Below are 22,982 nucleotides of genomic sequence, written 5' to 3' on the forward strand. Positions count from 1 at the left end.
AAGAGGAAACACGAATTAACTAAAATTTTACAATATGTAGCACAACAACAACAACCGCTATAAACAAGTCATAACAATCAAATACTGTTCGAAATTTTTAGCGAATATGAAAAATTTGACCATTCTTATTATTTAGAATATGTCTGACGATTCTTTTAATAATCCTTCAAAAGGTGAACGCCACCGAAAGAGACGAAAGAGAACGTCAAGAAATTTGGAAGAACTGGGTGATGGAGCTCCATCAACAAGCGCCCCGTCAAAAGACCGAGGTTTGGTGCTACAAGATCTGCCAAACCAAAAGCCATCAGGGCAAGTAAAAAATCCATCTAGTGGAAATAGTAACTCCCTTGAAATGAGCGATGAAAGGAAGACTAAATCCAGAAGGAATCGGAAAAGAGCGCCTAGGCAAAGTACAGGTATCATCCACATCAAATTATGTACTATAAAATGATACTATCATACTATAGGAGGTACAAGTATGTACCCTTGACCTTGTGGTTGGATAGTTTCAGTAGCAACGGTCTTGCTCATCCTCACATTTTTACCTGGTTGGTTGTGTATCATTCTCAGGAAAGACAAGAAAAACTCAAGATTTTTGAACATAATTATTTTCTAGCTACTCCCCATAATTTTCTTGCCAAACCAAGGAGCCACATCCATATTCATGTTGCCAGGCTCTTAGACGTCGGATCGACGCTTACGCTTGTAGCATTTAAGCAAGCATCTTATGTGACATAGCCACTAGGTCTGACCAATTGCCTAGTTGTGCCACCTATTCAACATTGTCATTTTTGAATCTTTCATTGCCGAAAATGCAATTGTAATCAACTTGTTACACCACTTGAGTGTCTACATGATGATTTTGTTTATTAGAAACTGAAGATGGTCAACACAGCATGGAAAGGAGAGGACATCGTCGTCCACCTAAACCACGCATTAATAGATCTGTTAGTGAAGAAGTTTTGGACATTCAAAGAGAAATGAATGAGGCACAGCAAGGGATGAGAAGAATGACAAACCCAAGCAGGAATATGCATGGTGATTATTATCTTAGGTTTTAACTAATGTGGCTTTAAAACTGCTGCTCACAATTGTCTCTTGTTTGAATTTTTGAAGAGGTTTCTTTGCCAAATTATCCAGGCATATTTTTTAAATTTAGAGGAATAAAATTTCAATATTTAGCTGTAATACTAACTTCTTATTAACCGAGCACGAGGTCTTTACCGAGAAATATCGGATTGAGGTCTTTTTGAAAAATAATGGTCCGCTGAAAATTCTTCTCAGCCAATCACTGAGCTCCATTTCACCGGAAGTGATGCTTGCCATATAATAATGAACCTTAATATGTTGTGGGGCACACAATAAAATATGACCCTTACTGGTCTTGTATTTGAACAGGAAACATTGATGGTACAAATAGTATTCCAAGAAATGAACATGATTCTGGTATAGCTAAACCAAGTGGACATACAAGACAGCATAAACCTAAAAGGAATAAAACAAAAGAGCGTTTATCAAGGTATGGAATTTGGATTCATACCAGATACCAGTTGCTATCTCTATAGATATATTGTGAAATCTCTTGTGAGTACTGTATATGGTTGAAAATGTGTATATAAATGAGCACTTTTTACCAAACACATGACCAAGTAAAAGTAAAAAAACCCAAAACATTTTATTGTTACATCTAATTTGATTAGGATTCAAAATACATCAGCAGAGGAAGAGAATTACCAAGGAGATCTTGATGATGAAGGTTATTAATATTATTATACAGTATATGTGATTTAGACTTCAAAGACTAGCAAGAATACATTTTTCTTTGATCTATTTCACAGCCTCATTCTACAGTGGATTCAAGGTGGACAAAGAAGATATTGTTACAGAGGAATCAAACTCCTCCAAAATTCCTCCGCCAATACCAACTATCAATTCAAGCTCATTACTACCAAGTCAGCCACTTGATGTTCTGTTTATTGAAAGGAAAGGTATATAATGTCTTTGTTTGTGTAACATCCAATTTATGTATATTATAACTAACATCTAGTTTGAATTCCAAGATCTGGTAAATGCACTTTAGCCTAGTTAGGTTGTTTTAATTGTTATGCACTGAACTTGCTTCATTGAGGAAAGTTTTTATCAATAGAGACATGCCATAATTTAGACAGTTTCCAGGCCAGCCAAGATAATTATATATTCTCTCTTGTGCTCAGATAGGACAGTTGTGATCTAAACAGTTTTTAAGAAAGAGTGTACACCTCTGATATGTCTTGCGAAAGACAACTTCTAGCGCAATAAATAAAGAATACGATAGTCAGTCCATATTAAAACATCTATTGAAACATCTAGGGCCAATTTTTAAAAGCAGGTCGGCTTACAGTAACCCTCTGGGCTAACGCAAATGTTCACGTCAATTTTTTTATTCACTTGTGAAAGTTGAAAGTGTTTTTTCATAAATATTTCCTGGATCAATATAAGTCTTATTTTGTAAAGTTATGAAACGAACAGCGATGCAGAAGCACATATACCGAAACAGCGGATATAAACTTACTGTATGAGCCAGAAATAGCGATAACCCTGGTCAGCTTTTAACAACTGCCCCCTACCACAATATTAAAACTTTTTAGATGGCGGATTTAAAAAGGAACAAAAAAATCTTGCTCAAACGACAGTGATAAATCATCCAATATCTGACGACATTCCAAAAGAACCAACGATCTCAGATTTCGCAATGGTAAGCGGGGAATCATGTTTTGAAAGACTTATGTCTTTAAGAAAGATCATTATTTGTAGTTGTTTACAGTATTTATTACTTTTTTTCTTCAGGCGACACAGAGAACGTTTAAAACTTTTGCCCTATTTTGTCATGGCTTGCTCGCTGGTAAGTATTGGATGTACAGTACTGTTTATTGTCAAGATGAAGAGCGGCAAACGCAGCTCACAACGTACCCAAGTTTTCTTTAGTTTCGCGATCTTGATTTGAGAAATATAAAAGAACTCATAGGATGCATATTTTCTGACCAACCGCGTCAAAATTTCTTTTTTTGCTTCGCGCGAACAATTTCACCTCGTGGAAAACAGCTTGATACGTGAAAGGCAAGAATGATTTTCTAAAGGAGCTAAACCTATATATCTCTTCTTTCTTAGGTATTGCTCTATGTCAGTGTGTATTTGTCTATTCTTTGTCCAGTCACTCGGGTGGAGCGACGAATTTCTTATCAAACTACTACAGACTGGCACAACCTATAGGATCTATCTACTATTTCATGTTAGCTGTTTGTACTGTCTCCGTCTTGGATAGGTAATATGTTCATTTCGCATTAAATAATCTTCAAGTATTTATATATTACTTGAAGATTATCCAAGGGGGGGGACTGCAGCTCAAAACTCCCCCCCCCTTGGCTACAGTATATCACATCCCCGCCTATAGCACTGACTGTATTTGATTCGTGTTTTATCTAGACCCAGGTTCTCAGACATCATTTGTTGAAGCAACATACATCGCTAATAATTTTGTTTTACTTTTAGTTATGGGATGGTAAAAGCAAAGCTTGGATTCTGTCATCAACTGTTATCAAATCCCATTTGGACATTGTCGCTTATTGGTATAAAATGAGAGTTCTTTTTATTTCAATTAGGGCAATTAGAGACAATTAGAGCTTAATCATTCTAGTTTTCGGGGTAGATATCAAATAAACGACTTTCTCTTTAGTTTATGTCCTGGCATTAATATTCACATTGAGTGTTGCTATGATTGATGATAGAATAAGCCTTTATGCTATAGAACCATCTCTCTGGTAAGTCTCATGACAGACGTTTTGCGATGTGACAAGCTTGGGTTTTTGTACTCTTTGAATTAGCACAAAAAATATCATCATGCAATATCTGCCCTCATATGGCCGTGTGTATCAACGTATTATTTCTTATTTTAGGGATAATGAAAAAGACAGGAATGGTTTAGTGGATGACTGGATGATTGTGAACTTGATGCGTGTTATTGGAGCTATATTAGGATGGATGTTGCTTGCATGGCAGCCGGGAAAAGATCTTTCAGATGGTAAGTTCATCTCGGAAGTAGAAAGGATCATCTTTGTACAGTTAAACAATAATGGCAGTAACAACAGCAATTCATTATTTCCTGTTGCAAGTAAGAATACCGGTAGTATTTATAGCCTTCATTCTAATTTTATTTTATTTTAGTAAGTTTATTTGACGAACAACCGACGGGTGCATTGAATGGATCCCAAGCAAGAAACCATTTACAGGGATGTAATGTGGCACAAAGACCGCAATGTGCTGGGTATAAGGATATCAGTCCATGAGAGAGGGATTGGAATCTAGTGTCAGGATAGGGCGACAGTGGACATAATAATCACGTGAAGATGACGAACGTCGTTGGCTGTCAGCTCGCGTGAGGTTGATGTCCAGAACCAGTTCTTACCACGGACGCTACCCCCTGATTGGCTGTTTTCTTTCCGCCGTTGAAGAGGGGGTAGTGAGTCTGCGCAGAGTATGAATGCAGAAACATGCACATGAGATATTTCTTATTTGATACTGATGTAGAGAAAGATTGTAAATATAATATATACCATTATGTAGTTATTTTTCTGTAAGGAAATGTGTAAATAATCTAAAATAATTTTAACGAGGTCTCCTGATTATTTATTTTCATAATTTCGTTTTCATCACGTGGGCAATGTTTGTATCTTTGGTACATGCAATGACTTGCAAAGATGGCAAGCATTGCAGTATCAACCAGCGTCAACAGTATTTTTTAAGTACTACAGTTATTTTCCCATTGAAAAATTGTTCTTTGACGATCGCCGACAGTAAATTGTAGAAAAAGTCGTTTGAGATAAATCCCAAATTCGACACTTGCTTTACGCTTGCATGTCAATCAAGTAATCTTTTCCCATGCGCTGTAAGAATTTTGAATGTATTACAATTATTACCAAGGGTGATAGTAATGTTGAGATAAGAGATTCGAACGTTTAATCACTGTGGTTTAATAGACCCTTTCGATGATTACGTCACAACACTACCGTTTTAAACTTGTATGGATTTGAAGTTTTACTCTCACATGCTATGCGGAAAGATGCAAAACATCCTCCTTCAACACATGCATGAAAATGAATTTTTCCATTTTGACAAACAAGCGTGAGAATACGCCATAACACAAGAACAAGGTCAGGTCGTGGTCAGGTAGCCTCGTTTTAGTGTTACGCATTTCTTGTCTCCACTGTGTAAAACCGCTGATTTGTTTGTTCGCGGTTTCTTTACTTGGGACGTCTGGCATATATCAGTGTGTCTGGGTCAGGTTGAAAGTTTTTACTCCATATTTTTATTCTTAAATGTATTATTGATTTTTATGAGTTAAAATGAGAAGGAAACAAAACAAAGAAGATGTAGATAAGCGAGATGAACATACTGAGGTAATATTTTAAATGTAGTTAAATTTCTGGCTACCGAACGTATTACTGCTTTGGGTCTATAATTATAAAGATTGAGAGGGCAAGCTCCCTTTGTCAACAAAGTACATTGTTAACAACTTTAGACGTGGCAATGTTCGCGTCGATATGCCATGGGATTCTTAAGCTTTTGGGAGTTTAACGAAATGTTGACAAAATAATTCTTGCCAGATCTTTAGTCATCCTGAGCTTGCAGTTTTTCTAGTTCAGGATATTTTAATATGATAAAACAAAAAGCACTGAGAAGAAGTGGAAAACTCTATTAAAATTTTATTAAACAAATTCTGCATTTCAAACTTGAGAAAATCACTCCAACCCACTGTGACATTTCACATTTATAGGCAATTTTATTGCAGACTTGCAATTCATTTTGCAACTGCAGTTTTAAGGAGGAATAGTGTAGTTGCAGTGGACATTTTAGGCATAGCTCTGTAAGAGTGAAGGAGGTAGTCAAAATCATGGGAATAAATGGATATTTGCAGCTTGCTGTGGCTTAGTTGTTTCTGTTTCATATGAAATTTTTGAAGTAGACACACTGTGATCACATTAGGATGAAAAAAAAGCATAATTCCCTTTTCAAAAATGAGATAAACTCCATGATGAGCGAAAGGGTATAAAGATGCTAGATTGGCAAGAATTGGGCATTTTGTAGTACAAGAGTATGATCAATTAACAGGATTGTTCTGATCATGCAGTACCCATTTTGTTTCATCTGTTTTCAAGCTGAGAATTTAACTGACTTCTTGACAGGAAACAAGTGATGGTAAACATATAAAAACTGACCAACGAGGTGACAATGATTTCATATCAAGTCCTCCACTATCTCATGGAAAAGATAAAATGAAAGAACAGGCACTTCGTGTGGTATTGATAGCTCTGGCTGTTGCCACTCGAATGAGAAATCTGGATGTACCCAGAAATGTTGTGTAAGTATATTATTGCCATTTATTGTTTTGATGAAATGTTATTTACATGAGCATACAGAAGCATTCTGTCAGTATTTAAAGTACATTTATGTTGATGTTGCATATGCAATATTTTGGAGCAAACTTTGTGGAGAAACTATTTAATCCTCATAAATCAGAATTTCAAATATTGAAAAGATATATGGCTGTTTTCACATCATATATACTGTACAGTAGAGCTCTGTGTAATGATAATGATTTGGAATGAGATAATGAGATGGGTGAGGGACAATTACAGTTACTAAATATTTGATATATTCTTCTTGTTTTCAGATTTGATGAGGTTCACTTTGGACGTTTTACTACTTATATTTTAAATGGCACTTTTTTCTTTGATGTTCATCCCCCATTTGCAAAACTTGTTTTTGCATATACAGGTTTGAATTTTTTACTACTTTGATGAAAAAATTGCTGACTATGATTAATGTTTATTTAACATTGGTTCCTTACCCTTCCAATGCGCAGAATGGCAACTTTCATTTATTTACTATATTTATTAATTTCAGGCTATTTAACTGGATTAATAGATAACTCTTTTGTGTTTACTGATATTGGTCAAGGTGAGGATGTTATTTAAATTTTCCATGCAGTTAAGTTTAGGGAATAAAATTTTCATTTGCAAACAAAACACTGACTGAGCACCTGGACATCAAGATTTAAAATGTAACTTATATTATACTATGTACATAATGTTTCAGATCTTGATGAAATTTTATCACATGTTTGGTATCTTCGTCTTGTCCCAGCGATATTCTCAAGTTTAGTCATTCCTTGTATATATGAGGTTTGTGGAATATCTTTCTTAATTAATGAGCCTTCAACCCTAAGTGCAGTGTTTTAATTACTTGGTGTTCTAATCACCTGAGCGTTTACTGACCATATTCATATGTATGGCAATTAAGTATATATATATACAGTATGTAATCATATAAGTTTGGTTACTCATCAATTTGTTTCAACTAGATTCTTTTAGACCTTGGATGTTCTGTCTGGTTGGCATCATTGGGAGCATTCTTAGCAATTTTTGGTAATATTTTGCATGATAATGTTGTAACTATATATAATGGGTTTAGAAGTTTAAGGCTGAATGTTTTGTTTAAGTATGACCTCTTACAGGCCAGGTACTTTTATGTTTTCTCAGCATCAAACTTAGCTTTCATATGTTTTCCTTTACAATTTCATTTTTGAGCTAGATTGGTTCCAAACATGTTTTAAAGTATGCAGTAATGAAATTTATTTAAAATTTTATGTATTTATTTAAAATGTATTTATTTAAGATTTTCTTCTCTTTCAGAAAACATGCTTGTTGTTCAGGGACATTTTATTTTACTGGACTCATTTCTACACTTTTTTACTGTCTTCACAATTATGGCTTACTTAAAATTTAAAAAATGTAGTACAAGGTATGTTATTACTCCAAAAGAGGCATCCGGACAGAGAACTGTGCATGCAGGGACTCTTTTTGATGGTTTTTGTGGTGTTTTTTTAGTGAATAAGCCCCTATTTAAATAGCTTGAATAATCTCTCCAATACAGATTAGCGTATTAGAATGCTGTAGATTAGGGTGCTTTCCGTATTAAGCTGAATTTTACAATGGAATGAATTTCATGACCAGTCCAAAAGATTTTACTACAGTAAAGTTCTCAAAAGTTTCCTTTTTTTATTTTAGACCTTTCTCTTTTTCTTGGTGTATGTGGCTCTTTTTAATTGGACTTGGTCTAACGGGTGCTGTGAGGTAATGATAAGTACCAGGCATTGTGATTTCTATTTAGAAAAGCCTTGTCGCATAACGCATAGATAAGCCTTGTCGCCTCACATGTAGTTGACAAGTTTTCGTTGACTTATCACATTTGCAAATCAACAGTTTTGTCATGAATTATAATGATGCCAAAATAACGAATATACATACTGTACATTTGGACTTATTGCTTATATTGTAATATACCGACTACTTACATTCAGTGATTGGTAGAACATTGGTAGGAACGAGACTGGTTATGTACATTTCACGTACTAAACCAGTTCTCAAAGATTCTCTTAATACTGGAACCGTCGTCTGACAGTTGATCTGAAATTTAGAGTTTCCTGCTGGTTATAATAAGCATTACAATAATTATTATTAACTAAATTTTCCTCTTTAGCACGCGATACACGGGGATTTTTGTTGTTTTATTGCTTGGAGCAATGATTGCGTTCGATATGTGGAATATGATTGAAGATTTAAGTGTTTCACCGGTAGGTGTACATTGTGGCGAGGTCTCCGTGCTTTAGGATGATACAACAATATAATAGAAATAAATTTACCATAATAATAGTAATAGGTTTATGAAAAATGAACAACCTTGAAATGAAATAGACTTCATAATTGCATGTAACAGTTTTTTTTCCTATTCTTTAGATACTTTGGGCAGGTCACTTCGCTTGCAGAATGATATTTCTTGTCATTCTTCCAGCAATATTGTACATTCTACAGTTTTACATTCTTTTGAGCGCATTGAAGAACACAGGACCTCAGGATGAGTTAATGTCCAGTGCATTTCAAGCCAGTTTAAAGGTATAAAGACAAACCTGTTTTAGTCATTAAAGGGTAAAGGTTGCTGAACTAGTTAATGGTTTGTGAACTTTAGGTTTGAAAAGATAGTTATCCTCCGATGTAACTTCTAATATAGAAGTCTCCTGAAGGGAAAAAACACCTAGAAAATTAAATTAAAACTAGAAAATTGAAATAAAATTACTTTACACAAAAACTGGTGATTCTGGATTCGGTGGCGTTTTGCATTTTAGCGGTGTAATGTTGTAGTCTACCCTCTGGAAATATCTGCGTTCCCGTCTACTAAGCTCAGGATCACGTCTTCTATATTTTCCCTAATTCCACCAGACATGCTCTGTTAATCTATGGATGGAACTTGGAAGCCTCAAGAATCCTCACTTTTTATCGCTTCCTATCTTTAGGGTGGATTAGCAAGCATAACAAAGGGCCAAGCACAAGGTATGAGTGTGTGAAGTAATACAGATATTTGTCGCTGTATATACCAATGTTATATAATCGCTTGTCAGAAGCGTCCATTGCTAACCGCTATACAGTGTATTTGTACTGTGATCCTCAGCGGAAAAATTTTTTTTAAAAATTACTTTAAAAGTAATATACATTCAAAGTTGTATTTATCACATTTTTACACGTGAACATTGTAGTTGTGGCGTATGGTTCCCAGGTCACATTACGTCATACACATGGTAAACAATGTTGGCTGCACTCTCATGCTCACGTTTATCCAATCAAGTACCCTGATGACCGTGGAAGTAGTGCACAACAACAAGTCACGTGTTATCCTTTTAAGGACATCAATAATTGGTGGATTGTGAAAGACCCAAATAGGTTCGAAACTAATAACTAACTGTGGTTTGTTACAGTTTTACCAGTAGAAAATTGTCACGCTATTGAGATGAAGCATTATTTAATGACGTAAATTTTTTAGAGAAAATTTAGCAACAGACTATCCACCAATACCAGTCAAGCATGGTGATATAATACAGTTAGTTCATGGTACAACTGGAAGAGCATTAAACAGGTTTGAAATAGACATGCTTTAAAATGGACTTCTTCATTCTGCCCTGTTACCACCTTTACCCTCTGAATGAGGCTTTTTCACCCTGTTCGAGCGCCCCCCCTCACTTACATGTTTTTTTTTTGTATTTCTCGACAGTCATGATGTTGCTTCACCCTTGACCCCACAACATCAAGAAGTATCCTGCTATATCGATTATAACATTTCAATGGCTGCACAGAACTTATGGCGTCTTGTAAGTTGAAACCATACTTATTCATTGTAGTCCAAAAGTTTATTGTATCCATTTATTGCTATATCGTTATGTTAGAATCACAGCTATTTAGGCCGATGATAAGTTTGTGCGCACTTTAATTGCACTAAGCCGAAACCGAAAAAAGTGGTTTTACTGATTTTTATACCTGAAAAAATACAAAACTTGTTCTAAACATGTGTTGATGTAGAATTCAAGTTGATCACGGCAACCAGTGTATATAATCCATCGCAATTATCGCTACTCTGGTTTAATTAATGAAAGTAATCACCAGGCAAAGTAATCATCATTATATTCACGACCCAACGTTTCGACGCTCCGGTCTAGTGTCTTCATCAGGGAATAAAGAATATTTACAACTGGGGCCGGTTGTATAAAAAGGTAGTTAACTTTTAACTATAGTTAGTGGAAGAATTGGCCAATCAGAATCGGGTATTTTCTAGTTAACTACGATTCAACTACTTAAAATGTAGTTTTATAACCCCGATGAAGATGAAGACACTATATAGGCCGGAGTGTCGAAACGTTGGGTCACTTAGACTTAGAGTCACAGCTAGGCCAATGATAATTTCATGCGCTCTTTAACTGCACCACTGCACTAAGCATGTAGACACATGGGAAAAAGTTGTTTTTATACAGATGCTTACCACAAACATTACGAAACTTATGCTCTAAACATTTGCCGTTGCCATTCTACATTATTACACATCTCCTCATCATGAGTCTAAATTTGGTATAAGCAATCCACTAAACAAATGTCAATAATATTTCACAACAGCAGTAGTAAAAGCTCTTGCTTCAATCATGGCTGGGAGGCAGGTCCACGCGTTTCTTTTAAAATTAAAACATTCAACAGAATTAAGAATTGTTTCATTCTCATCCCTTCCTCCAAATACGATGATGTTATCAGAAATAGTAACGGCTGTGCAGCCATGTCGCTTCTTGTTCATCTCCGGCAACATGACGTGTCTTCCTGTTGTGACATTGTACATAACCACACTATTGAGTACGTTCCGTTCCCCGTCCTGATTGTTCACCCCACCAAGGACCACCAGATTGTTTTCCCAAGTTGCCGTTGCCATGCTTGCAACGGGGTATGGAAGGGGGTCCGGCTGTATGGTGCACGTATTCGTCTGAGGGTCAAACATTAACACAGCGTCTGTTGCGTCGCCGAAATATATTGTCGTTGTGCCACCAGCAATGTAGATCTTGTCATTAATCATCTGAGCACGGGTCAGAGATATTGGCTGTGGTGTCCTGGTAAGCATCCTTGGGGTATTAGAAGAGGTCATCTGGATTTCATAAATTGTATCATAAACTTGAATAGGATCACGTCCACCGATAACGAAGAGACGATTTTGATATACCGCGCATGCGTGACCGCCAGATGGTCTTTGTAATTGAAACGGAGAATAAACCCAATGACATTGTTGAGCAAAATTTAGTTCTTCAACACTGTTCAGAGGTTCCCATCTTTCATTAAATCCACCAGTGACTATTATACGACCTTCGTATAAAACTGAACTTGCTTCGTCCCTATATTCAGTCATCTCTGGCAATGGCCGCCATGTTCTGGTTGTCATGTTGAATATTTCGGCAGATCTTAAACCATGGCCTCCAGCAACGATTATTTCCAAACGTCGAGTCATCATTTCTTCCATAACTTGCGATCTAGTGCGAACGTCTCCCAATTCCAAGTTGACATCAGCCGCGTGAGACATTATCAGCGTGAGACTAATTTCACTACTTGCTGGACATGTCCTTTGTGAGATCGAAGATCTAGATTTTGTTGTAGAACTTTTCAATAAAAGCAGTGTAACCAATGTCAGGAGATTTTATGTTTGAGAATCTCAGTGCGTGATGCCTCCTTCATTTCGTGGTCAGTTCTGTGTTAGACTTCCGGAGTTCTAGGAATTTATCGTTGAGATTATTGTCACACAAGGTAACACCCCCTCTTGGTCATTCCATCAGAGAATCAATTTCGCGACAAAATGCTAAATTGGTACTTTCTTTTTGAACTCTCTTTATGCAAATTTTGGACTCTTTTCATGCGAATGCCTTATATGTTTTAATATCGTCGAAGTGATTAAATCATGCATTTTTGTCTTCGAATCAGTTCTCCTGCATATCTGTCCCAAAATAAAATTACGCAGGTTAAGAATCATCGTACCACAACGGTTGCCATAGACGTGCCGGACGGGAAGCGTTTTGAGGTGATAAATATTGAAGCCCAACATAGTGCTTTTATAATAGCGATATCTAAGACAAGTTCAACAATTTAAAAGTATAAAGATATATTTGGTAGTGACGTTTCGCCTTCTAACTAAATGATAAATTAACGTGCAAATTTGAAAATGTCAACTATAGTATTATATTTGAAAGGTATCAAATTCCAATTTAAGCATATGAGTACTAAAGTCAGTGAGCACGTCACACCACGATTGATGAAAAAAAAAGGATTAAAATAAATTGAGAGGATTAGAGTTCCCTTGAACATTAAGAGAAGGCTTGAGTTTGGTGATGAGAAGGCTTTCATGTATCATTAACTCGCATGAGTCAGAAGCAGAGGAGAGGCTTTTGATTTCGGCAAAGTTAGCCGAGTGTCAAGAAGCCTTCAAATACTGGACATAATAGGGATGGAGGAGGTTTGTTTTCTAATAATGGCATATCCAAGTGCTCTGATTATTTAGATGACGTGTGGTTTGACCCAAAACACGACAAAACGGAACAACATTGACACTTGTATGGATTAATTCCGCTGAATGTTTTAAGGCACGAACGCCTGGACTGACTTTCCAGCTACGAGATAATCAATGTATTATTTTCTGGACTGCTTATTCCAAATACATCAAATTGAGACCCACAATTAACAGTATACTTTACCCTAATAAAATGTATCATTATATGTAATAATTCACGCTGATAGAGGTATATATAGTGCATGCATGTGTGAGAAAGAACAGAGTATTAATTTTTTCTATTGAAATATTTCTTACACCTAAAAAGGTGTTGTATTCATACATCTTTACAGTACTTGCTCTAAACATATGCCGCCATTCTACGACTATTTTAATCTTTCCAAAATATTTTATTACAATCTCCTCATCATGAGTCTAAATTTGGTATAAGCAATCCACTAAACAAATGTCAATAATATCTGACAACAGCAGTAGTAAAAGCTCTTGCTTCAATCATGGCTGGGAGGTAGGTCCACGCGTTTCTTCTAAAATTAAAACATTCAACAGAATTAAGAATTGTTTCATTCTCATCCCTTCCTCCAAATACGATGATGTTATCAGAAATAGTAACGGCTGTGCAGCCATGTCGCTTCTTGTTCATCTCCGGCAACATGACGTGTCTTCCTGTTGTGACATTGTACATAACCACACTGTTGAGTACGTTCCGTTCCCCGTCCTGATTGTTCACCCCACCAAGGACCACCAGATTGTTTTCCTAAGTTGCCGTTGCCATGCTTGTGACGGGGTATGGAAGGGGGTCCGGCTGTATGGTGCACGTATTCGTCCGAGGATGAAACATTAACACAGCATTTGTTGCGTCGCCGAAATATATTGTCGTTGTGCGACCATGTCGTTGTGCCGCCATGTTCTGGTTGTCATATTGAAGATTTCGGCAGATCTTAAACCATGGTCTCCATGCAGCAACGATAATTTCAGCCTTCAATTCCAAACTTTGTGTTAAATTAGTCATCATTTCTTCCATAACTTGCAATGTTGTGGGAACTTCTCTCAATTCCAATTTCATATCAGCTGCGTCAGACTTTAATTGATTAATTTCACTTCTTGTCGGGCACGTCCTTTCGTGAAATTGTGCCATTGCTCGTGATATCGAAGATCTAGATTTTGTTGTAGAAATTTGCAAAGCAGTGCAACCAATATCAGAAGATTCTGACGTTTGAAAATTTCAATACGTGACGCATCCTTCATTTCGCACCGTTGGATAATCAAATTCGCGACACAACGCTGAGTTCTTACTTTCGTTTTGGACTATTTCTATGCAAATTCCGTATTGAATTATTCCCCATTAATTTGTCTTTTATATCGTCGAAGGAACCATGCATCTTCGAGTTTCTTCTGCGTATATCTGTCGCAAAATAGAATTACGCGGTTTTATAAAATGTACAGGTTAAGAGTCGTCGTATATCTCGTATCCTGCATGTCAGGATTATGATGTGCAGTATCTACCAAAGCTTTGAAACTCCAGTATAACCAGCTTACGTATGGTTTGTTTACATCGTGAGTTCCCTATTATAGACATTCCTGCAGATAATCATCACAATTAAATGGCGAGAAATGAGGTTGACATCGACAATTATAACGCTTTACCGAACCATTATATTATGGTATAAAATGGGAGATTCCGAATACTTTTTACTTTGTTTTTTATAATACTGTACATGCACTAATATTTTTTTTCTTACTTTTTAATATGGTTTCGGGGGTACATATATATGTTTCACAAACTCTAATATATATATATTTATACAGTATATCGCAGCATGAAAATAGCTTAAAACGAAAGTAAGAATTATAAACAAATATTAACGCTGTACTGATCAGCGTTGTAAAAGGAATATTTCGAAAACTTTTTAGCTTGCTTTTTATAATAATACATTCAGCACGTTGCGTACTTGTCGTTACTGTAAGAATTGACGAGTTACTGTGTGCGAGCAAGTGTTTTCTATATCGTTGCCGGGTAAACATTAATTATTGTATATACGTGGTAAAAAAATGCGCCAACGTAGTGGGAATATTCGCCAAATAATATTTTTAATCAGTGACTGCGTTTCTGCGTAATTCCCTTTTCCTCTTTTGGTACATGTATTTGCTGGCATACATGTTCTTTGATAAACTTTCTCATTTCAAAGATGAAATGCCTGCAGTAAAATCTTTTGAAATGCTTTAATAACTTAAACTGTATAGAAGCACCTCAACAGGAGCTTGAACATTCTTTTCATTTTCAATCAACAATAATTCTGCTACAACTTTACATGCAACATCTTTGCTTGATATAATATGCTATCCCTGTTTTGTACAGTGAGATAAAAGTAGCAATGTTTTGCATGTATATATAGGAATAGTTCCAAGAACAACTGTTACAGAAAATTTTTGAAGCATTTAAAATAGCTTGAAACGAAAGTTAGCATTATGCATTGTCTTGCAAACTGCATGGCTCCTGTGATGAAAATGACCAAAAAAGGAACTATAACGTTTTGCTATAAATTCCTGAAATGCCCAGAAGCAGAACTGCATATAAAGGTCTCACACACTAAAATCTTGAAGCGTCTACTTCTCCTGCTACCCGTTAAACTGCTTTGCAAGCTCTGATAGGATTTTTAAAACTTTGCTCTCTCGAACGATGGAACAAAGTCAGTTTGCAGCATTAAAATAGCTTGAAACGAAAGTTAGCATTATGCATTGTCTTGCAAACTGGCTCCTGTGATGAAAATGACCAAAAAAGGAACTATAACGCTTCGCTTTAAATTCTTAGAATGCCCGGAGCAGAACTGCATATAAGGGTGAGACGCACACTAAAATCTTGAAGCGTCTACTTCTCCTGCAATCTGTTAAACTGCTTTGCAAGCTCTGAGAGGATTTTTTAAATTTTGCTCTCTCGAACGATGGAACAAAGTCAGTTTGCAGCATTAAAATAGCTTGAAACGAAAGTTAGCATTATGCATTGTCTTGCAAACTGGCTCCTGTGATGAAAATGACCAAAAAAGGAACTATAACGCTTTGCTGTAAATTCTTAAAATGCCCAGAGCAGAACTGCATATAAAGATGAGACGCACACTAAAATCTTGAAGCGTCTACTTCTCCTGCTATCTGTTAAACTGCTTTGCAAGCTCTGAGACGATTTTTAAAACTTTGCTCTCACGAACGATGGAACTAAGTCAGGAAGATACATCATGTCCAGTAAGTAAAGAAATTCGTGAATTAAAGTCTGATGTGGCTGATATCAAAATGGAATTGAGAGAAGTTCGCACTACATTGCAAGTTATTGGAGAAATGATGACCAATTTAACTCGACGTTTGGAATTGAATGCTGAAATTATCGTTGCTGGAGGCCATGGTTTAAGATCTGCCGAAATATTCAACATGACAACCAGAACATGGCGACCATTGCCAGAGATGGCTGAAAATAGGGACGAAGCAAGTTCTGTTTTATACGAAGGTCGTGTAATAGTCACTGGTGGATTTAATGAAAGATGGGTACCTCTGAACAGTGTTGAAGAACTAAATTTTGCTCAACAGTGTCGTTGGGTTAGATCCCAATTTCAATTGCCACAACCTATTGGAAGTCACGCGTGCGTGGTATATCAAAATTGTCTCCTCGTTATTGGAGGATATGATTTTGAAAGCGCTTATGATAGAATTCTTGGGATTCAGATGACCGACCCATATGACACAAGGGTGCTTGCAACATTACCAAGGCCATTATGTTACCACGGTGCTCAAATGGTAAATGACAAAGTCTACATTGTTGGTGGCTCTGAGAGCATAGATTGCGCTGACACATTTGACACTATCTTCATGTTCGACCCACGAACGAACGAGTGTAGGCAGGTTGGGCAACTTCCATACCATGTCGCAAGTATGGCAACAACAACTTGGCGGGACAATGTGGTTGTTCTTGGTGGGGTGGACAGACAACATAACGGACTCAACAGTGTGGTTATGTACAATGTCACCAATGGAAATCATCAAATGCTTCCTGAGATGCGAAACAGGCGTTATGGTTGCACCGCAGTCACCATTGGTGATAACATTCTCGTAATTGGGGGAAGGGATGCAAATTCCCAACCTCTTGATTCCGTTGAATGTTTTAATTTTGGCACAAACGCGTGGACTGACTTTCCAGCCATGACAGAAGCAAGAGCTAACCCTACTGCAGTTGCAAGATTTTGACATTTGTCCTTTTTTCGAAGACCGCTTATTCCAAATACATCATTTGTCCTTCACCCTATAATTAAGCAATAATTTCCATGGTATTTAATAAACGTTTTCGTAGAAAATCCTTAATGCAAGGTGTTAGAAGTATAGTGCATGTGTGAGAGAGAACAGGGTATATATAGCAGAGTTTGTTGAACTGTGAACATTAGTAATATTTAAATATGTAATAATTCCTTGTGTCGTTAAAGTTTTGCCGTGATTAAAATATTTCCTACTACTAAAAAGGCGTTGTATATTATAGCCTAGTACAGTAGAATAAGCTACCGCATGATAGCGTCTTCTAAAGCCTCTTCATCATTACAATCACTTAAAACAAGGCTTATACTTCAAGCTAAAAATACTCTGCAAAGTTACGTTCCTCCATAACTACATAATACTTAGTAATAATAACTTTTGTTTTGTAATAATGTAAGCATATGTGACCGTCCGAGTTTGTTTTTAAAATTTCTGTATATATGTTTGTACTAGTTGTATTTTAGTGTATTTATATTTTGATAAGGAGACAATTACAAATTGGGACTTATATGTCCTGTTATTGCCTCCTGTCACTGCTGTAACTTTTAGTGACAAACCAATAAATAAATAAAATAAATTCTGCTTTCAATCTTATACGTCAGGATATGAAATGTTGCATCGTGTAAATCACCCTGTTTCATAAAGTCATGCATGCTTTGTTGAGTTCTTACACTCGCGGCTTGTTTTTCTCATCGTTCTTTGGTTTTCACGCGTCACATAAACTTGCACAACATGAATCTTCGATGCGTTACAAGATGTGAGCCACTGCATAAACCTGCATCTAACACAGCTTGCACATCTGAGAATCAGAGCAAAACGATATGAAAAAAAGAACCAGCACGGTTTAACCTTGCAAATAATCTACCCAGATACAGCATTGCTTTGTAGTGTTTTACGATAATAATAGTTACAGGCCGTATAATTGCAATGCTAGGTGTTTTGTATGTCGTTGTATCATTGGCAGGGGGGTTACCAAAACTGCATGTACATGCATCAGTACGATTAATTGTTCCTCCTGAAAGTACACCTCTGACATAATATGTAGCTAGACTCTCCACCTGTCACAGAGCCTTCCTTATTCTCCAATATCATTGATCTCGTGTATGCTAATCGAACTTTTATTCTTTGGCAGGAAATAATTAATGGGAATGATGAAACAGAATGGCAAGCACTTCAATCACAAATTCGTCTCGTTCATGTCAATACTTCTCAGGCTGTCAAAGTAAGGCCTTGCTCTTTTAACCCAAGTATTTTACTCTGGTATCTATAGACATTGCCCACATAGGTCATTGCTCCGTATATCGGTTCATTTTACTTAACTAAAATCTTATTTCACTCTCGATAGATAACTGGTAAGCAGCTACCAGAGTGGGGATTTAATCAATTTGAAGTAAGCTTCTAGTAAACATTTTTAATAATTATTTATTCAACACATATTAATAGACCTTATGTATAATGACGTAACAAACCGTGACACCTGCAGGGAATTCTGGTCTTAGTAGTCACGGCGGGAAATTTTGAAGTTTGAATTTTTCGCCGTGACTACTAAAACTAGAATTCCCTGCAGGCGTCAATGCTTGATACGTCATTACGCATAAGGACTATTAAATGATTGTCTGTTGGTGTAAACTTCAGGTTTGTACGGACAGAATTATCCACAGTGATGAAACAGTTTGGAATGTGGAGGAACATCAACAAAACATAACTTACCGTGAGTTTATCTTTTGATTTAGCTGTCAAGTTTCATTCAAATGTCGTTGTCACAAAATATATACTCCAAAATTTTATTTTTTTATAGCCGAAGGTGTAAAACCGGAAACTGAAACAACGAAAACGGAGGAGGCAAAAGCGGTACACATGCCATTTTTTGAGAAATTTAAAGAACTTCAGGTAACGCTTGTTTTACTATTTATTTTATTACACTATAAAAAGAGCCGAGATCCTCTATATACCTAAAAGCCTTGTTACATGGTGCAATTTTTCTTGCAACTTGCAATACAATACAACTTTTGAGATACAATTCTACTTTTGAGAGATGTAAATTTGGCAACTTTTGTGTTTATTACACTCCATGGACGTTTCTTATACTCGCATTTGGAAGACCCTTTCCTAATTTCCATCTGTTAAAAGTTGAATTGCATTGCAAGTTGCTAAAAAAAATTGCACCGTGTAACAGGTCTTAGCGACAGTGGCTTTAGTAAGTAAAAAGGAAGCATGCAATGTAAATTGTAAATTGATAAGGACGTTCTCACATAAATTCCCCATCTTTTACTTTAATTTCAGTTCAAGATGATCGGTGCTACCAAAGAACTTCAGCAAGATCATGCGTTTAGTTCACGACCGGAACATTGGCCTTTTATGAATCGTGGTGTAGCTTACTGGCTTGATAGGGAAAGTAATGTGAGTTATTAACATAAAAACATAATAATATCCATAATGTTCATCAAGTCTAAATGTATTGTTCTATATCTTGAGGTTGAGCAGTAAGAGTGTGCTTTGTACACTAATTTATTTACAGGTTTTTGTGAAACAAATATTTATTTACATGTTTTTGTAGAAACAAATCTTTATGTTTTTGTAGAAACAAATCTTCTGCATTGGAAATCCTTTAGTGTGGTGGCCTACATCAATCACAATCATAGTTTATTTTGGATTACTTGGAATATATATGTTAAGACGCCGTCGAGCTTTTTATGACATCGATGAAGGTGAGTTATTTCATCTAAGGTCTGACATAGGTTTTTGGCTGATGTGATATTACGAAATAAAGCATCGACTTAGCTTCAAAGATGGCGGCCAGATAATGTCAGTGGATAATGGAGATACGTTGAGATAACTCACTTAGATAACCGTCAGTTAACATTCCAGTTTTTATAGAGTTCACTGTGTATACATCGCCATTGTCGATCATACGTTAAATGAAATGCGTGAAGAGGGGAATCGGTACCGACTCCCAACCGTTTGAAATAATGACCTTATAAGTTATAATATCCATGGACAAACTATACTTTCTATGCCTACGATGTATCTTGTACATCTGCAATCTTGATATTGTTTTAAACTTGAACAGTCGCCTAAACACACATCAGGCACTAACGTTGTACCCAGGGCCTAAACGTTAACCCTCAGCCTAAACTCGGTCTTACAGTCTTTTTTTCCTGTCTAGAATGTTGGCAGAAATACATCTTCGTTGGTTGTCTATTGCTGGGAGGATATTTCTTGCATTATTTGCCATACTTTCCAACAGAACACACATTATTTATTCATCAATATCTTCCTGCATTACTCTTCAAAATACTGCTCTTTTCATTCTTATCTCAACATGTCCTCGACATTGTAAGGTAAGATTGAGTAGTTACACACTCCATTATAGCAGCGTGGAGAATCTACTTTAGTGAAGAATTTATATTTGACAACTTGATTTGAAAATTGATCATTTTAATGCCTTTTTCATCTTTACACTTTCGGTAAAACTAATTTATCCAATGAAAGCTCGATATTAAAAGACTATATAAACAGAAGTCAGAAGATGTTATGGTTATCACCAGAAAAACAGGATTTGCGCTCTCATTTTTTAAGTGATGAGAAAAACTACTTTTTTCGAAACATGTCCGCCAATTTTAAATTCACTCAAAGACATTTCCCTTGTTTAAAAAGTGCCCGGGTAAGGCTGGAACCTCTCTACTTCAACTCGCTTGGTAACAATAATATTTTGGACATGCAAGAAGATTTCTTGACCGGAATTTATATTTGATACGGAAAATCTTAATTACAGCATGAGGAAGATATAGTAGACCCACCCATTCTGAGCCTCTCAAGTTTGTGTCCGCCTTGCAGCACATGGCATTTATTATCGTTGTCCGCAATAGCCCTGGCGACTGAGTGGCCCTTCTGCATGCATTCCTTGATACAAGCTCTATTGGTACTTCGCCATTTCCGGTGGCTTCAACTGGTTTCAAAAAATAGTTAACAGACCTTATTACCTTAATATAATACAATTCTGCTTTTGTGCTCTACATGCAGACTTTTGAAAAGTTTTAGGCGGGAGTACCCTTAGAGAGGAACTTTAATAATGATACTTTCTCATTTGTTTTTAGTTTTATTCCGTATCTTCGTGTTGTATTCTACATCGGCTTGGCTATATACATGTGCCTCGTTCTCAGTGCTTTTCATTACTTCAGTCCGTTCACCTATGGCGACACACATTTATCTAGCGAGGAAATTCTTCAAAGAAAATGGCTAAATACCTGGGATTTCTTAGTGCATCACTAGCAAGGCATGTAGTGCTAAATGCTCCAAAAGGACAAAGTAGGGCAAGTTGCACAGAAATCAGAAAACGTTTTGTGATGCTTTAAACAAGTGTGTACATTCTACACTATCAAGATATGATGCCTATAAAGTTACAAAACTCTGAGGAAACCTTTTTCTCTGTACGCACCTCCAGGGCCTTTCAGAGTCTCAGACGGGGGCAATTTACTCTAGACCCCAGACGTAATGGGAGTAAATTGCCTCCATAGGGAAAAAAAAGCCTAAATTACTTTGAAAGGCCCTTATTATCTCTATTTAGTCCCATGTCTGTAAGTCTCTATTGCTGCAGGAAGGGGGTTTGAGGGAGGGGTGTGCTAGCACGGGAGGGGAGCACGGGAGGGAAGGAGTAAGGCGGCAAGTAATTCAACATTCCTTTTCCTGAAAATCTCATCAGTAAAAGTTTTGTTCTGTTCTCTTTTGGTCCTTCCTCGGAGATTTCACAAGTTATTTGCATAGAGGGGAAAAGATTGGCAATAGAAAGTAACAAAGAACTTTTTTGATAACCGTAATAATGCTTTTAGTTTTGACTTCTGTCTCCATAGTAGTGCTCATGTTTCCTCCAATTGTGGAAGCTCTGCCCTTCCTTTCTACTTTGGCATCAAGAAAGGCATCGCTTCCCCAACACGCCACTACTGCACGCTACATTCATTCATATGGCATATAAAAACAATAACTTCTAGAAATACTTCTCGATTTTTATTGAAATAAAAGATTATATAGTTATGAAGATAATATTATAGGCGTACGGGCCTAAATATTTTCAGGACGGAGCGACAATTGTCCGAATTACAACTAAAGGCTGTTTTCCACTTACACGTTTTTCATACGCACGTAATAAAAGTCTAAATCCTTGTACATGTTACCTTTGAGAAAACTAAGTGAATAAATCGAAGAAACTTAGTTTTCGTATATTTTAGTATGCATTAGTTGACCTGGGTGTTAAATAATAAAAATTTAAAGGCATTTAAAATTTTCCGTACGTGTACGTGCGGTTTAAAAACGCGTAAGTGGAAAGCAGCCTTAATTCTGTCCATTCTGGGGACTGCAGCCCTCCCCCCCTGGCGTCGTACGCCTTTAGAGCATAGACTTTGTTTGTGTAATATAGTGCATGCTTCATGATTGTTGTAATTTTTACTAGAAAATTATAAAACAAATTTCAAAAAGTTGTTTGGAAATTTCTCGTTTTGAAAATCGCTTGAAAAATGGTCGCGGGCCTTTGTAGAACAGACGACGTTGTGAAGCCTGTCTATGCTCGTGACATCTCCGATGTATTTTCATTAGAGGAGATTGTTTTTTGTCACAGAAAATATCCTAATAATGATTTAAATTGCCTAATTTGGCCACTTGTAGTTGACAATACCGACAGCGATATTGGGTTAGGATTTCCTTTAAATTTTTGACCAATAAAAGCTTGTGTAATCCTATTGTCCAGAGAT

At 36.5% G+C, this 22,982-nt stretch overlaps 2 protein-coding genes across 2 annotated transcripts; both read left to right on the forward strand.

The window, feature by feature from the left end:
- Positions 1-45: 45 nt before the first annotated feature.
- LOC114518916 (transmembrane protein 237-like) lies at positions 46-4,753 on the forward strand. The gene is made up of 12 exons (XM_028538950.1): positions 46-416; positions 874-1,038; positions 1,399-1,519; positions 1,701-1,756; positions 1,839-1,988; positions 2,628-2,734; positions 2,827-2,881; positions 3,148-3,301; positions 3,529-3,605; positions 3,713-3,797; positions 3,933-4,057; positions 4,201-4,753. The coding sequence occupies exons 1-12, from the start codon at positions 140-142 to the stop codon at positions 4,320-4,322; spliced, it is 1,494 nt and encodes a 497-aa protein (XP_028394751.1). The 5' UTR covers positions 46-139; the 3' UTR covers positions 4,323-4,753.
- A 542-nt stretch (positions 4,754-5,295) lies between these two features.
- On the forward strand, positions 5,296-22,411 carry LOC114518894 (protein O-mannosyl-transferase 1-like). Its single transcript, XM_028538927.1, has 22 exons — positions 5,296-5,432; positions 6,219-6,394; positions 6,707-6,810; positions 6,940-6,993; positions 7,132-7,217; positions 7,397-7,460; positions 7,728-7,836; positions 8,103-8,168; positions 8,575-8,668; positions 8,832-8,987; positions 9,386-9,422; positions 9,626-9,809; positions 9,910-10,002; positions 10,138-10,234; positions 18,371-18,460; positions 18,584-18,628; positions 18,874-18,949; positions 19,037-19,128; positions 19,522-19,638; positions 19,820-19,946; positions 20,405-20,579; positions 21,336-22,411. Exons 1-22 carry the CDS (start codon positions 5,379-5,381, stop codon positions 21,508-21,510), a joined length of 2,271 nt encoding a protein of 756 aa, XP_028394728.1. The 5' UTR covers positions 5,296-5,378; the 3' UTR covers positions 21,511-22,411.
- The last annotated feature ends 571 nt before the right edge of the window (positions 22,412-22,982 follow it).

Source organism: Dendronephthya gigantea, unplaced genomic scaffold, assembly GCF_004324835.1.
Source record: "Dendronephthya gigantea isolate DGI-Jeju-01 unplaced genomic scaffold, DenGig_1.0 000012F, whole genome shotgun sequence".
In the NCBI taxonomy this organism is placed as follows: domain Eukaryota; kingdom Metazoa; phylum Cnidaria; class Anthozoa; order Malacalcyonacea; family Nephtheidae; genus Dendronephthya; species Dendronephthya gigantea.